The sequence below is a fragment of the Mustelus asterias genome, chromosome 15 (assembly GCF_964213995.1).
Source record: "Mustelus asterias chromosome 15, sMusAst1.hap1.1, whole genome shotgun sequence".
Taxonomy (NCBI): domain Eukaryota; kingdom Metazoa; phylum Chordata; class Chondrichthyes; order Carcharhiniformes; family Triakidae; genus Mustelus; species Mustelus asterias.
The window spans coordinates 508,311-525,797 of record NC_135815.1 but is presented as its reverse complement, the minus strand read 5'-3'; the positions used below and the strand labels follow the sequence as shown (position 1 = coordinate 525,797).

At 46.1% G+C, this 17,487-nt stretch overlaps 1 protein-coding gene across 2 annotated transcripts in view; it reads left to right on the top strand.

Moving 5' to 3' along the window:
* gpn1 (GPN-loop GTPase 1) overlaps positions 1–17,487 on the top strand; it is a 92,747-nt gene that overhangs the window by 34,888 nt on the left and 40,372 nt on the right. For both annotated transcript variants that reach the window (XM_078229320.1, XM_078229319.1), the window contains exon 6: positions 8,467–8,545. In XM_078229320.1, coding sequence (XP_078085446.1) covers positions 8,467–8,545 — 79 coding nt within the window. The remainder of the gene's footprint in view (positions 1–8,466; positions 8,546–17,487) is intronic.

Sequence of the window (17,487 nt, the reverse complement as noted above, 5' to 3'; positions counted from 1 at the left end):
CCTGGGCTACAAAAAGACAACGTTCAGTGAGATAGGGGATCTGGGTTGAAAAGTTGAACAGGTCAATGGACCAACATATGAATAAACTTCAAATCGAGTAGAGTCAATGGGTGAATTCTCCATGTTTGTTTCTAAGTGCAGTGGCAGGTGGTTCTGGTAGCACCATTTCCACTGGTCAGAATGGCATGGAGTCACACCTGATTAATTAGGTACCAGTGAGTATCTCTCCAAATCATCTGATGGGTCGGGAGTTGATTCATCCACCCACCGTCAGCTGGCAGATTTGAAGTCCCTTATAGAATCACAGAACATTTACAGCACAGAGCAAGGCCACTGGCTGTTGTGTCTGCGCTGACTGAAAAACAAACCAAGCAACCTAATCCTACTTTCCATCATTTGGTCCAGAGCTATGCAGGTTACGGTATTTCAGGTGCATATCCAGACACCTTTTAAATGAGTTTAGGATTTCTGCCTCTAATGCCCTTTCCAGCAATGAGTTGCCCCTGAACCCACTGAAAGACTTTCTCTCATCTCCCCTCCAATCTTTCTACCAATCACTTTACATCTATGTCTGATTCATCCAGACTTAAAACGTTGCCTCTCCAAGTGGAGATAGATTCTCTGCTTCAGAATTTTCTCCAATAGTTTCCCTACTACTGATGTGAGACTCAAAGAATAGTAAAGCACAGGAACAGGCCCTTTGGCCCACCATATCTGTGCCGACATAGATGCCTCTCTAATCTAATATTTTCTTGCCTCTACTTGGTCTATATCCCTCTATTCCCTGCCTATTCATGTATCTACAGTATGAGTTTTAACAACACCAGGTTAAAGTCCAACAGGTTTATTTGGTAGCAAATACCATTAGCTTTTGGAGCTCTGAAAGCTAATGGTATTTGCTACCAAATAAACCTGTTGGACTTTAACCTGGTGTTGTTAAAACTCTTACTATGTTTACCCCAGTCCAACGCCGGCATCTCCACATCATGATATTCATGTATCTATTCAGGTTCCTCTTGAACATTGTTATAGAATCTGCTTCCACCACCTGCTCTGGCAGCGCATTCCAGGCGGTCACCACCCTCTGTGTGGAAAAACTTGCCCCATACATCTCTTTTAAACTTCACCCCCCCCCCCCCCCCCCCCCCCTCACTTTCAACCTATGTCCCCGAGTAATTGACCCTTCGACCCTGGGAAAACGACTCAGGCTTTGACAGAGTGGATAGTCAGTCATAATCTTGTAAACCTCAATTGGGTCCCCCCTCACCCTCTGACGTTCCAATGAAAATCCAAGTTTGTTCATCCTTTCTTCATAATCTATATACTCCAAACCAGGCAACATCTTGGTAAATCTCTTCTGCACCGTTTCCAATGCGTCAGCATCCTTCCTGTAGCATGGCGACCAGAATTGTACACAATGCGGCCTAACCAAAGTCTTCTACAGCTGCAACATGATTTTCCAATTCCTATACTCAACGTCCAGACTGATGAAGGCCAGCAAGCCATATGCCGCCTTGACCACCTTGTCTACCTGAGTTGCCACCTTCAGGGAACTGTGGATCTGCATGCCTAGATCCCTCTGTATGCTGATATTTCTAAGGGCTCTACCATTTACTGTATACTTTTGTTCTGCAGTAGATCTTCCAAATTGCATCACCTCACATTTGTCCAGGTTAAATTCCATCTACCATCTTTCGGCCCACGTCTCCAGCCAATTTATATCCTGTTGTATCCTCTGACAATCCTCCTCACTATCCGCTACTCTCCCAATTTTTGTATCATCTGTAAATTTACTAATTGGACCACCTACGGACCTAGGATACCTGACACTAAAATGCCGCCCCTACTACCTTCCATGGGTGTTCACCTCCATTATCCTGATGGCAGTTTACATCCCATCCCATGCGGACATGAAGATCGCGCTGTACGAAATATACGCCATTACAAATAGCCTTGAGATGAAACATCCCAAGGCCTTGTTCATCGTGGCCGGGGACTTCAATCAGGCCAAACTCCAAGAGTGTCCTATCAAGTTACCATCAACACGACTCCTGTTCCATCAGATGCCCAAACATTCTAGACCACTGCTACACAAGTATCAAACATGCCTACCGCTCTATCGCCTGCCCACACTTTGGCAAATCAGACCACAAGGCTGTGCTCCTGCTCCCGGCTTACAAGCAAAAACTGAAGCGGGAGAATCCATCAAAGAGAGTTGTGCAATGTTGGTCTGAGGAATCGGATGATCTCCTACGGGGCTGTTTGGTGTCAGTAGACTGGTCAGTATTTAAAAACTCTGCAACCAGCCTGAACGGGTACGCCACTACAGTAACTGAGTTCATTAGTAAGTGTGTAGAAGACTGTGTGCCAAAGAAGCAAATCCGTGTGTTCCCCAACCGGAAACCCGCAGATGCCACACCCCAGGGTCCCACCCCCACCTTCCCCACCGGCCGCGGGGAACCAACCACGAGAAAGAGAGGGTGGGCTTGAAAGAAGCCAAACCTCACCCACAGAGGAAAAAAAAGATACAGCAAAGACACAAAAACACTCTCACAGACCAAACCCGCAAACACAGTGTCTCCCCCCCCACACACATGCCCTCCCAAACGGGCCGCCTGTGCCTCCAACACCTTATCACGGCGCCTTCGCAACACAGCCGCATGGTTCACGATCTCCACCTCCATTCCCATCACAGTCACAGGTGTTATAACCTGAAAAGGACTGTAGAAATACCAAACACTTAACCTAACAGTCGCAAAACACGTGACCCTTTCCTGGCTGACAATTTGATCAGGATACAGCATGCAGGTTCATAAAAAAACAAATATCAGTTTATATCCACCGTGCGGTCACCCAATTCAAAAATCTGCTCCACAAATTTCATCGCTGCCGCCGGATCCATGAACTTGTGCTCAGTTCCATTGTTGAGAGTAATCCTCAAGCAGGCTGGAAAGCAAAGACCAAACCTGACCCCAGGACAGTCATGATGTGGAGATGCCGGCGTTGGACTGGGGTAAACACAGTAAGAAGTTTAACAACTCCAGGTTAAAGTCCAACAGGTTTATTTGGTAGCAAAAGCCACACAAGCTTTCGGAGCTCCAAGCCCCAGGACAGTCATGCAGAAGTCGTTTGGCATCAGCAAAGGTTGCCCTTCTAGCCACCACCGGGGTAAAATCTGGAAATATCAACAGCTTATTTTCCTGGTACCCTCAGAGTGGTCACCTGTGCTACTTGCCGCAGGATTGTGATATATATAAATGATTTGGAAGAAGGTGTAACTGGTGTAATCAGAAAGTTTGCGGATGACACGAAGATGGCTGGACTTGCGGATAGCGAAGAGCATTGTCGGGCAATACAGCAGGATATAGATAGGCTGGAAAATAAATTGGGCGGAGAGGTGGCAGATGGAGTTTAATCCGGATAAATGCGAAGTGATGCATTTTGGAAGAAATAATGTAGGGAGGAGTTATACAATAAATGGCAGAGTCATCAGGAGTATAGAAACACAGAGGGACCTAGGTGTGTAGTCCACAAATCCTTGAAGGTGGCAACACAGGTGGAGAAGATGGTGAAGAAGGCATATGGTATGCTTGCCTTTATAGGACGGGGTATAGAGTATAAAAGCTGGAGTCTGATGATGCAGCTGTATAGAACGTTGGTTAGGCCACATTTGGAGTACTGCGTCCAGGTCTGGTCGCCGCACTACCAGAAGGACGTGGAGGCGTTAGAGAGAGTGCAGAGAAGGTTTACCAGGATGTTGCCTGGTATGGAGGGTCTTAGCTATGAGGAGAGATTGGGTAAACTGGGGTTCTTCCCTCTGGAAAGACGGAGAATGAGGGGAGATCTAATAGAGGTGTACAAGATTATGAAGGGTATAGATAGGGTGAATAGTGGGAAGCTTTTTCCCAGGTCGGAGGTGACGATCACGAGGGGTCACGGGCTCAAGGTGAGAGGGGCGAAGTATAACTCAGATATCAGAGGGACGTTTTTTACACAGAGGGTGGTGGGGGCCTGGAATGCGCTGCCAAGTAGGGTGGTGGAGGCAGGCACACTGACATCGTTTAAGACTTAGCTGGATAGTCACATGAGCAGCCTGGGAATGGAGGGATACAAACGATTGGTCTAGTTGGAGCAATGAGCGGCACAGGCTTGGAGGGCCGAAGGGCCTGTTTCCTGTGCTGTACTGTTCTTTGTTCTTTGTTCTTTTGATTCTGTCTACATTTGTGAGGTGTAATGTACTCGTGCAATAATGGGCCGAGGAGCTTCTCCCGGTCTGGGCTTTACCAGTAATACTCTGTGCGCGATCCAGAAGCGGCTCATCCTCAAGTTCCAGTACATTCTTAATAGCCAGGCGACAAAGTCTGTGATATTTGGGCCCTCGATTCCCTCCGGAAGGCCCATCAAACGGATGTTATTTCATCTTTGGCATCCTTCCATTAGGGACTCTGATGTCAAATGAGTAACTTGGCTCTTCAGCTCGGAGATAGTGTTTCCACTAAATGCCTCCGAGCCCTCAAGCTCCTTCAAGCGGTTCTTATGGGCGATGGTGACATCTTGGAGAGATTTAACAGATGACCCGAGCTCCTCTCTCAGCTTGTCTATCTTGGCCTGCAACTCAGTGGCCCACCGGTCCAACTTATAGTCCAATCTTTGCATGGCCTCCATAATAGCTTCCCCTCTCCTTTTGCTCAGCATACTCTGTTCAGGGATCCCTCCAGGACACCCGTGATGGGGGACCCCCCTGCCCCGCCCTATGGTCCCATTCTTCGATGTTGGTTTGCCTCCTGCTATTTTGCCAGCACCTGTGGGCTTACCCATTTCCTCCAGCCTGGAGCGCTATTTCTTAGTGCACGTGTCAAGCTGTCTCGCTGTTCGATCTACCAGAGTTCTTACATGGATTGCTTTTCACCTTACTTCAGCCTTAACTGGGTAAACAGAAGCAGCAAAGGGTTCCCAGCCGAGCTGCAAGTTGCAACTCTTCTCCCTCACTTTAATTCACCCATGCTTGGATGAAAAAAGAAACAGCGCAGCGTCCCCAGGCTGATCTAATCGTTGCAGTTTTTATGAAACAGGAGTTCTTCCCTGGGCTGCCCCCCACCCTTGACTGAGTGGAAAAAACTACAAGATGGTTCCAGGCTGAACTGCAAGTCCCAACATGCCCCTCATAGAGCTCTAGCTGCAAAACAAATCCAAAAGTAGAAATAGCAGCTTGCAATTTGCAGCAAGACCTCTGTCTCCTGCTTCCCACTTTAATTCACCCTTTCTTGGGTGAAAAAGAGCAGAGGGTTTGCACAGAGCTGCAATCCACAGGCCCTCCTCCGCTGAGAGCACACAGTAAATTCCAACCACCAGGAAGGAATCTAAAAATAACTCTTTTCAACTAGACTTTTGAAGTTCTCTCTTTGCAACTGCCCTCCAGGTATATTTAAAGCTTGCTTTGTGTACATTAACCTCTCTCCAGACCTCAACCAACAGCCAGATTTCAAGAAGGATCTTGCCACCTGTGGATCATGCTTCCTCTCACACCAGCGCCATCTTTGATTCCCCATTTTCTCTTTTTTTTATTTCAAAATTTATAGCAGTCTCATTTGAAAAACCCTTTCTCAACAATAAGTTTGTTTCTTAAAAGGAAATATTGAGGAATCCTTGGCCTTATAAATAGAGCCATAAAAGTTGGGATGGTTTGCCAAACCTGTATAATAAACTGGTTATGCCTCAGCTGGAGTATTGTTCTATTTTAAGAAAGTGAGGCAGTGAGTGATAGAACTGGAGCTGAAGATTTAAACATGAGAACTAGGAGCAGGAGTAGGCCATCTGGCCCCTCGAGTCTGCTTCGCCATTCAATAAGATCATGGCTGATCTTTTTGTGGACTCAGCTCCACTTACCCGCCCGCTCACCATAACCCTTAATTCCTTCATTGTTCAAAAATGCATCCATCCATCTATCCTTGCCTTAAAAAAAACACACTATAAGCTTTTATTTAGAAAAAATATTATAAGCATGCACTCCCAATCAAACAACCATACTTGAAGTCTTCTATATAAATATGTCAGCTCACCCAAGCCTGCCACACAATGATTTACCATCTACCATCGTGGGATTCAAGCCAAGGACCCCAGCACATTGCTCTAGGTTTGTGGATTCTCAGTTCAGTGACCTAGACTAATAAGCCACACTCTGCTCCTATGGGGGCACAAGTGAATCTCCAGTTAGTGCCCACCACCTGAATATAATTAAACATGCAATTAATATACAGTTAACTATTGTGTCCCACATTTTAGGAAGACTATCAGAGCTTGGTGAGGGCTCAGGAGATTTACGAGAATTATATCAAAAATGAGAAATATCTATGACAAAGAGAGACTGAAGAAGTTGGGATTATTCTTCTTAGACTACTGAGTTCTGAGCAGACAGGGAGGAGTTGGTAGGTTAAAGGAACCGTGGTGCACGAAAGCTGTGCGGGACCAAGTCGAGAAGAAAAGGAAAGCGTACAAAAGGTTCAGAGAGCTTGACGAAGATAGGGATCTAGATGAGTATACGGCTTGTAGGAAGGGACTAAAGAAGGAAATTAGGAGAGCCAGAAGGGGTCACGAGAAGGCCTTGGCAGGTAGGATTAAGGAAAACCCTAAGGCGTTCTATAAATATCTGAAGAGTAAAAAGATGAGACGTGAAGGAATAGGGCCTATAAAAGGTGAAGGTGGGAAAATCTGTACGGAACCAGTAGAAATGGCAGAGGTGCTCAATGAGTATTTTGCCTCGGTTTTGACAGAGGAGAAGGACCTGGGTGGATGTACTGGGGGCTTGCGGTGGACTGAAAAGATTGAGTATGTGGACTTTAACAAAGAGGTTGTGCTGGAATCTTTGAATGGTATCAAGATAGATAAGTCGCCGGGTCCGGATGGGATGTACCCCAGGTTACTGTGGGAGGCGAGGGAAGAGATTGCAGAGCCTCTGGCGATGATCTTTGTGTCGTCGATGGAGACGGAGGAGGTGCCGGAGGATTGGAGGATTGCGGATGTGGTTCCTATTTTCAAGAAGGGGAATAGGGATAGCCCAGGAAATTACTGACCGGTGAGTCTAACCTCAGTGGTTGGTAAGCTGATGGAGAAGATCCTGAGGGACAAGATTTATGAGCATTTAGAGAGGTTTACTATGCTCAAGAATACTCAGCATAGCTTTGTCAAAGGCAGATCGTGCCTGACGAGCCTGGTGGAGTTCTTCGAAAATGTGACGAAACACATTGACGAAGGGAAAGCGGTAGATGTGGTTTATATGGATTTTAGCAAGGCATTTGATAAGGTTCCCCATGCAAGGCTTCTAGAAAAAGTGAGAGGGCATGGGATCCAAGGGGCTGCTGCCCTGTGGATCCAGAACTGGCTTGACCAAAGGAGGCAGAGAGAGTGTGTATAGATGGGTCTTTTTCTAAATAGAGGTCGGTCACCAGTGGTGTGCCCCAGGGATCTGTTCTGGGACCCTTGCTGTTTGTCATTTTCATAAATGACCTGGATGAGGAAGTGGAGGGATGGGTTGGTAAGTTTGCCGACGGCACAAAGGTTGGTGGGGTTGTGGATAGTCTGGAGGGATGTCAGAAGTTACAGAGGGACATAGATAGGATGCAAGACTGGGCGGAGAAGTGGCAGATGGACTTCAACCCAGATAAATATGTAGTGGTCCATTTTGGCAGGTCAAATGGTATGAAGGAGTACAATATAAAGGGAAAGACTCTTAGTACTGTTGAGGATCAGAAGGACCTTGGGGTCCGGGTCCATTGGACTCTGAAATCGGCCCCGCAGGTGGAGGAGGTGGTTGAGAAGGCGTATGGTGTGCTGGCCTTTATCAATCGAGGGATTGAGTTTAGGAGTCCGGGGATAATGATGCAGCTATATAAGACCCTCGTCTGACCCCACTTGGAGTACTGTGCTCAGTTCTGGTCGCCTCATTACAGGAAGGATGTGGAAAAGATTGAAAGGGTGCAGAGGAGATTTACAAGGATGTTGCCTGGATTGAGTGGCATGCCTTATGAGGATAGGCTGAGGGAGCTCGGTCTTTTCTCCTTGGAGAGACGAAGGATGAGAGGAGACCTAATAGAGGTATATAAGATGCTGAGAGGCATAGATCGGGTGGACTCTCAGAGGCTTTTTCCCAGGGTGGAAATAGCTGCTACAAGAGGACACAGGTTTAAGGTGCTGGGGAGTAGGTACAGGGGAAATGTTAGGGGGAAGTTTTTCACAGAGGGTGGTGGGCGAGTGGAATCGACTGCCGTCAGTGGTGGTGGAGGCAAACTCAATAGGGTCTTTTAAGAGACTCCTGGATGAGTACATGGGACTTAATAGGATGGAGGGTTATAGGTAGGCCTAGAAGGTAGGGATATGTTCGGCACAACTTGTGGGGCCGAAGGGCCTGTTTTGTGCTGCAGTTTTTCTATGTTCTATGTTTCTATGAGTTGTATCATCTTTTATTTGAAGGTTTGTTCTGATAGACACTCCTGGACAGATTGAGGTATTTACCTGGTCGGCATCTGGAACCATCATCACAGAAGCTTTGGTAGGTATTAAAAACTGGAATGAAGCTTTTAAATCTTGTTACAAATCCTGAGAGCTCATGTCCAACTAGTTCTTATCCCAAAGGAATCCTCTCTCAGCTCGTCTGAACTGCCTGGAATATGTATTTGATGGGGACAGTTTAGAAACATAGAAAACTACAGCACAAAACAGGCCCTTCGGCCCCACAAGTTGTGCCAAACATATCCCTACCTTCTAGGCCTACCTATAACCCTCCATCCTATTAAGTCCCATGTACTCATCCAGGAGTCTCTTAAAAGACCCTATTGAGTTTGCCTCCACCACCACTGACGGCAGCCGATTCCACTCGCCCACCACCCTCTGTGTGAAAAACTTCCCCCTAACATTTCCCCTGTACCTACACCCCAGCACCTTAAACCTGTGTCCTCTCGTAGCAGCCATTTCCACCCTGGGAAAAAGCCTCTGAGAGTCCATCCGATCTATGCGTCTCAACATCTTATATACCTCTCGTCCTACGTCTCTCCAAAGAGAAAAGACCGAGCTCCCTCAGCCTATCCTCATAAGGCATGCCACTCAATCCAGGCAACATCCTTGTAAGTCTCCTCTGCACCCTTTCAATCTTTTCCACATCCTTCCTGTAATGAGGCGACCAGAACTGAGCACAGTACTCCAAGTGGGGTCTGACGAGGGTCTTATATAGCTGCATCATTATCCCCGGACTCCTAAACTCAATCTCTCGATTGATAAAGGCCAGCACACCATACGCATTCTTAACCACCTCCTCCACCTGCGGGGCCGATTTCAGAGTCCTATGGACTCAGACCCCAAGGTCTTTCTGATCCTCCACAGTACTAAGAGTCTTTCCCTTAATATTATACTCCTTCATCCCGTTTGACCTGCCAAAATGGACCACTACGCATTTATCTGGGTTGAGGTCCATCTGCCACTTCTCCGCCCAGTCTTGCATCCTATCTATGTCCCTCTGTAACTTCTGACATCCCTCCAGACTATCCACAACCCCACCAACCTTCGTGTCGTCGCAAACTTACCAACCATCCCTCCACTTCCTCATCCAGGTCATTTATGAAAATGACAAACAGCAAGGGTCCCAGAACAGATCCCTGGGGCATACCAGTGGTGACCGACCTCTATTTAGAAAAAGACCCATCTATACACACTCTCTGCCACCTTTGGGCAAACACAGTAAGACGTTTAACAACACCAGGTTAAAGTCCAACAGGTTTATTTGGTAGCAAAAGCCACACAAGCTTTCGGAGCTCCAAGCCCCTTCTTCAGGTGAGTGGGAATTCTGTTCACAAACAGAACTCACTCACCTGAAGGAGGGGCTTGGAGCTCCGAAAGCTTGTGTGGCTTTTGCTACCAAGTAAACCTATTGGACTTTAACCTGGTGTTGTTAAACTTCTTACTGTGTGTACCCCAGTCCAACGCCGGCATCTCCACATCACCTTTGGGCAACCCAGTTCTGGATCCACAGGGCAGCAGCCCCTTGGATCCCATGCCCTCTCACTTTTTCTAGAAGCCTTGCATGGGGGATCTTATCGAACGCCTTGCTAAAATCCATATAAACCACATCTACCGCTTTCCCTTCATCAATGTGTTTAGTCACATTTTCGAAGAACTCCACCAGGCTCGTTGGGCACGATCTGCCTTTGACAAAGCCTTGCTGAGTATTCTTGAGCATACTAAACCTCTCTAAATGCTCATAAATCCTGTCCCTCAGGATCTTCTCCATCAGCTTACCAACCACTGAGGTTAGACTCACCGGTCGGTAATTTCCTGGGTTATCCCTATTCCCCTTCTTGAAAATAGGAACCACATCCGCAATCCTCCGGCACCTCCCCCGTCCCCATCGACGACGCAAAGATCATCGCCAGAGGCTCTGCAATCTCTTCCCTTGCCTCCCACAGTAATCTGGGGTACATCCCATCCGGACCCGGCGACTTATCTATCTTGATGCCATTCAAAGATTCCAGCACAACCTCTTTGTTAGAGGGAGCTTTATTCTGTATCTAACCCCATGGGGGACCAATATCTGTAATATACTTGGATTAAAAGCATTTCATAAGGAACCTCACAAAGGCTACTTAAGATGGCCCAAGGTGTTGGGGGTAGTTAGTATGGATTGACTAACTATTGGTAGATAAGAGGGGCATTTTCAGGGTGGCAACTTGTAACTAGTGGAGTACCACAGGAACTGGTGCTGAGTCCATAATTATTTACAATATATATTAATGACTTGGACGAGGGAAGTGAATATACTATTGCCAAGTTTTCGGTTGACACAAAAATAGATGGAAAGGCAAGTGGTGAGGATAATGCAGAGTCTACAGAGGGATATAGATGGGTTAAGTAAGTGGGCAAAAACTTGGCAGCTGGAATATGATGTAGGAAAATGTGAAATTATGTACTTTGGTAGGACGAATAAAGGAGCTGAATATTTTTAAATGGAGAAAGACAGCAGAAAGCTGCATTCATTGATGGAATGGTAGAGAATTCCACTATTGACAACACTTTTTGAGGGAAGAAGATTCTCCTCATTGCGATCCCCAGTGATCCTCTCCTTATCATGGCCAATCAACCTAACATGCACATCTTTGGACCATGGGAAGAAATCTGAACACCCAGAGGAAACCTACGTAGACATGGGGAGAATGTGCATATTCCACATAGACAGTCACCCAATGCTGGAATCAAACCTGGATCCCTGGTACTGTGAGGCAGCAGTGTTAACCACTGTGTCTCCATGCTGCCCCAAATCCATAGAATCCCTCCAGTGCAGAAGGGGGCCATTCAGCCCTTCGAATCTGCACTGATTTTCTGAAAGAGCATCTTACACTTGCCCACCAAAACCCCCCCCCCCCCCCCCCCCCCCCCATCGTTGTAACTCCGCATTCTGAGTCTATGTCCTATATTTTAGATTCCCCAATCAATGAAAACCATGGGCTGAATGTTATAGGCCACCCACAGGTTGATGAAGTTAGGACATGGTGCCACCTCTTGTCCACTTGCCCTTGTCCCCTTCATGACTTTATAGATGGCAGGGGAGGTGTTGGTTGGTCTCCTGCCCATGGTTTAATTGAGGTCCTTAAGTGCCAATCAACATGAAATTAACGTCCTTATCTGCACTGCTCCGATGTAGCAAGTGCTGGGAGAGACCTGCACCCAATATGTAGCCCAGCAAGTTTAACTCTGCAGGCTGTGATCAACGAAATGGTGGGGAATAGCTCCTCCCTGGGCTTCTGTTAGACGCTTGACTCCCATTGTTTTGCAGTCCCAAGTCCACCCTCTTCTGACAAAAGCAAAATACTGCGGATGCTGGAATCTGAAACAAAAATGGAAAATGCTGGAAAATCTCAGCAGGTCTGACAGCATCTGTGGGGAGAGAATAGAGCCAACGAGTCTGGATGACCCTTTATCAGATTCCAAAATGCCCCCTTCTGGGGCTTGTCAGCTTGTCCCAGCAAGATCTCTGACTGACTTGACTGTCCATTGCTGAATGACCCTTCCTTGGCATACCTTCATTACCAGCAGTGGTCACTCCTCCTGCCAATGTCAGAGCTGCTGGTCTCTGATTGGCGAGCAGATCTATGAAGTGGGACTTCCTCCTGAAGATGTTCTGAAGTCTTGCCTCATATTAATTAAAGGCCCATTGCATGAAAAATTAAAGCAGGGTGAATCAGCTAAACTGAATTGGGGTCACTCCTGAAATTTATGCTGGGATGTGGGGATCCTGCCCTCAGCTTAAATTCCAACCCAACCTCTGACTCTACCCTTTCAAGCCCATTCAGAATCTTTTACATTACAATGAGAAGCTTTACTCTTTATCTCTAGTTTATGCTGTACCTGCCCTAGAATCGCTGATAGGACAGCTTGGCAGGTCTGGATGGGGCCACAGGGGGAAGGTGTGATGGTGGAGATGGATTTATGTGGAGAGCTGGGAAGGTGCTGCTGGGAAAGTGTTTTGTTTGGAATGGTGATTCCACTTGAGCCTCCTCGCACCTTTTCTTATCTCAATCTATCATGTAGTCATCTGTTCCCTTCTCCTTCATTTGCTTGTTTCAGAGGCCTGTATCCAATGTGTAGCCAAGCCTATGTTTCCCCTTAAATGCATTTATACTATCCGCTTGTAGTAGTCATAGAGGTATTCTGAGGTAGCAAGTTCCATCTTTTTATAAGTCTTTGGGTGGGGAAGTTTCTTTTGATTTGCATATTGGATTTAGAGTCAGAGGTTTACAGCATGGAAACAGGCCCTTCGGCCCAACTTGTCCATGCCGCCCTTTTTCTTAAAAACCCCTAAACTAATCCCAATTGCCTGCATTTGGCCCATATCCCTCTATACCCATCATACCCATGTAACTATCTAAATGCTTTTTAACAGACAAAATTGTACCTGCCTCTACTACTACCTCTGGCACTTGCTCCAGACACTCACCATCCTCTGTGTGAAAAAATTGCCCCTCTGAACACTTTTATATTTCTCCCCTCTTACCTTAAACCTATGCCCTCTAGTTTTGGACTCCCCTACCTTTGGGAAAAGATATTGACTATCTACCTTGTCTATGCCCCTCATTATTTTATAGACCTCTACAAGGTCACCCCTCAGCCTCCTACGCTCCAGAGAAAAATGTCCCAGTCTATTCAGCCTCTCCTTATAACTCAAACCATCAAGTCCCGGTAGCATCCTAGTAAATCTTTTCTGCACTCTTTCTAGTTTAATAATATCCTTTCTATAATAGGGTGACCAGAATTGCACACAGTATTCCAAGTGTGGCCGTGCCAATGTCTTGTACAACTTCAACAAGACGTCCCAACTCCTGTATTTAATGTTCTGACCGATGAAACCAAGCATGCCAAATGCTGCCTTCACCACTCTGTCCACCTGTGACTCCACTTTCAAGGAGCTATGAACATGTACCTCTAGGTCTCATTGTTCTGTAACTCTCCCCAACGCCCTACCATGAACTGAGTAAGTCCTGCCCTGGTTCAATCTACCAAAATGCATTACCTCGCATTTGTCTAAATTAAACTCCATCTGCCATTCGTCAGCCCACTGGCCCAATTGATCAAGATCCCGTTGCAATTGGAGATAACCTTCCTCACTGTCCACCATGCCACTAATCTTGGTGTCATCTGCAAACTTACTAACCATGCCCCCTATATGCTCATCCAAATAATTAATATAAATGACAAATATCAGTGGACCCAGCACTGATCCCTGAGGCACACCGCTGGTCACAGACCTCCAGTTTGAAAAACAACTCTCTACAACCACCCTCTGGCTTCTGTCAAGAAGCCAATTTTGTATCCATTTCGATACCTCATCCTGGATCCCGAGAGATTTAACTTTATGCAGCAACCTACCATGCGGTACCTTGTCAAAGGCCTTGCTAAAGTCCATGTAGACAACATCAATTGCGCTGTCCTCATCTACCTTCTTGGTTACCCCTTCAAAAACTCAATTAAATTTGAGACATGATTTTCCACTCACAAAGCTATGCTGACTGTCCCTAATCAGTCCTTGCATCTCTAAATGCCTGTAGATCCTGTCTCTCAAAATACCTTCCAACAATTTACCCACCAAGATGTGAGGCTCACTGGCCTGTAGTTCCCAGGCTTTTCCCTGCAGCCCTTTTTAAACAAAGGCACAACATTTGCCACTCTCCAATCTTCAGGCACCTCACCCGTGACTATCGATGATTCAAATATCTCGGCGAGGGGACCCGCAATTTCCTCCCTAGCCTCCCATAACGTCCTGGGATATACCTCATCAGGTCCCGCAGATTTATCTATCATGATGCGCTTTAAGACTTCCAGCACCTCCTTCTCTGTAATATGTGCACTCCTCAAGACATCACTATTTATTTCCCCAAGTTCCCTAACATCCATGCTTTTCTCGACAGTAAATTTATTTTAGGATCTCACCCATCTCTTGTGGATCCGCACATAGATGACCTTGTTGATCCTTAAGCGGCCCTACTCTCTCCCTTGTTACTCTTTTGCCCTTTGTGTATTTGTAGAAACTCTTTGGATTCTCCTTTGCCTTATCTGCCAAAACAATTTTGTGTCTCCTTTTTACCCTCCTGATTTCTCTCTTAATTCTACTCCTACACCCTCTATATTCCAAGAGGCTCACTTGATCCCAGCTGCCTATGCAAGTCATGTGTCTCTTTCTTCCTCAATATCCCAAGTCATCCAGGGTTCCCGACTTTTGCCAGCCTTGCCCTTCACTCTAAGAGGAACGTGTTTACCCTGAACCCTGGTTAACACACTTTTGAAAGCATGCCACTTACCAGACGTCCCTTTTGTTGGTGACTGCCTTATATTGATGGTCTCTTTCATGCTCTTCCCCACAAGAGGAAACATTCTCTCGTCTTCATTCTATCACAACAATTAATTATTTTAAAGACCTCTTGGGTCACCTCACTGCTTTCTTTTCAAGAAAGAAGAGACCCAGCCTGTTAATCCTTTCCTGAGATGGGTAAGTGGCTAAGTTGTAAGAAGGAGAGACAGGATCTACAGGCATTTAGAGACTCGAGGACTGACTGATTAGTCAGCATGAGGGTGTCATCCAGGTAGCACTGGACTCAGCTCAGGATCTGATCCATTGCCTTTGAAACATTGCAGGAGTAGATATGAAACCTAACGGCAATCTTCGGTACTGGAACAAGCCTTTGTGTCACGATTGTCAGAAATTCCTGTGACTTTTTATCTGTGTTCATTTGCCAGCAGGCTTGGCTCAGATCAATTTTGCTAAACATTTGGCCTGTTGCCAATCCCACAAAAAGGTCTTCAATGTGAGGTAATGGGTACAGTTCAGCACATAACACTGGATTTATGGTGACCTTGAATTCCTGCAAATCTTTGCAAATCCATCTTTCTTGATGACTGGAATCATAGGAATGGCCCAATCATTGATGCTGACAGGTTCCAGATCTCCAGTCTTCAACAGTAGGCCAAACAGCATATGGTCAAACTTTGCCTTCAAGGATTTTGCTTGGCTTCCATCTTGAACTGTTTCAGTGCCTCTATCGTTTCATTATTTGGTGATCAGAACTGTGTGGTCTAACCAAGGTTTGATGCATAACTTACCTACTTTTCAATTCTATCCTTCTACAAATAAAATCCAATGCTTGGTTTGCTTTTTATGGCTTTGCAACCTTAAGCAATTTGTGTATTTGTACTCCAAGATCCCTATTTTCCTCGATCACACCTACACTTCCACCTTCCAAGTAATAAGTAATCACATGAAACTTCCTACAAAACTGTACTACCTCACATTTATGAAATACATTTGCCAATTATTTGCCAGTTCTGCAAGTTTATTAATGTTCTGTTGTTTTTTGCTTTCCTCTTCAATATTGACAATTCTCCCCAATTTGGTGTCATCCACAAACTTAGAAATTGTGTTTTTGATTCCAAAGTTTAAATTGTTAATGTAAATTATGCGCAGCAGTAACAGTTACACCTTAACTGGAAGGGCACAAATATCTGGGAGTTTTGCTAGAGTGTTTCGGCAGGGTTTAAACTAGTGTTGCAGGGGGGTGGGGATCAAAACAGTAGGTCAGTAAGTACTGAGGCTGGGGTCGAGCTGGGGGCCAGGGCAAGGCTAGATAAGAAGAGCAGCATTCTGGAGCAGGATGACCTGAGTGGGCCTGGAGTGCATCTGCTTCAGTGCGAGGAGCGTAACGGGTAAGACAGACGAACTTAGGGCCTTAATGCTTATGCAGAATTTGGATGTGGTTGCGGTGACGGAGACATGGTTAAAAGAAGGACAGGACTGGCAGCTGAATATTCCGGGGTATAAGTGTTTTAGGCGAGACACAGGAGGGGCTAAAAAAGGTGGGGGAGTAGCAGTATTAGTTCGGGAGCATATTACAGCGGTGCAGAGAGTGGACAATTTAGAGGGGTCGTGTAATGAGTCGCTGTGGGTGGAGCTTAGAAACAGGAAAGGTGCAATCACTATGCTGGGGGTATACTACAGGCCACCAAACAGCCCACGGGAAGTGGAGGAACGGATATGTCAGGAGATTCTGGATATATGCAGAAAAAATAGGGTTGTTGTAGTGGGAGACTTCAATTTCCCTGGTATAGACTGGAAAGTGCTTAGGGCTGGGGGTCTGGATGGGGAGGAATTTGTAAAATGCGTACAGGAAGGTTCTTTGGAACAATATGTAGATAGCACAACTAGAGAGGGGGCTATACAGGATCTAGTTCTGGGAAATGAGTCCGGTCAGGTCTTCAAAGTTTTGGTAGGGGAACATGTGGCAAATAGTGACCACAACTCTGTTAACTTTAGGATAGTAATGGAGAAGGACGAGTGTTGTCCTCAGGGTAGGGTGCTAAATTGGGGGAAGGCTAACTATAGCCGGATTAGGCAGGAATTGGTGGCCGTTGATTGGGAGAGGATGTTCGGGGGTAAGTCCACGTCTAGCATGTGGGAGTCTTTTAAGGAACAGTTGATAAGGCTGCAGGACAGGCATGTGCCTGTAAAAAGGAAGGATAGGAAAGGTAGGATTCGAGAGCCGTGGATAACCAGGGAAATTGAGGATCTGATCAAAAAGAAAAGAGGCGTACGTTAGGTCCAGGCAACAGAAAACAGATGGAGCTCTGGAGGAATACAGAGAGAGTAGGAAAGAACTCAAACGGGGAGTTAGAAGGGCAGAAAGAGATCACGAAATGTTCTTGGCAGACAGGATTAAGGAGAATCCTAAGGCATTTTATTCATATGTTAGGGACAAAAGGGTTGTCAGGGAAAAAGTCGGACCTGTCAGGGACAAAGGAGGGGAATTATGCTTCGAACCCAAGGAAATAGGGGAGATCCTAAATTAATACTTTGCATCGGTATTCACAAAGGAGAGGGACTTGTTGATTGGGAGTGTCTCGGAGGGAGGTGTTGACCTGTTAGAGAGAATCTCCATGATTTTTTAGGTAACATTAAAACTG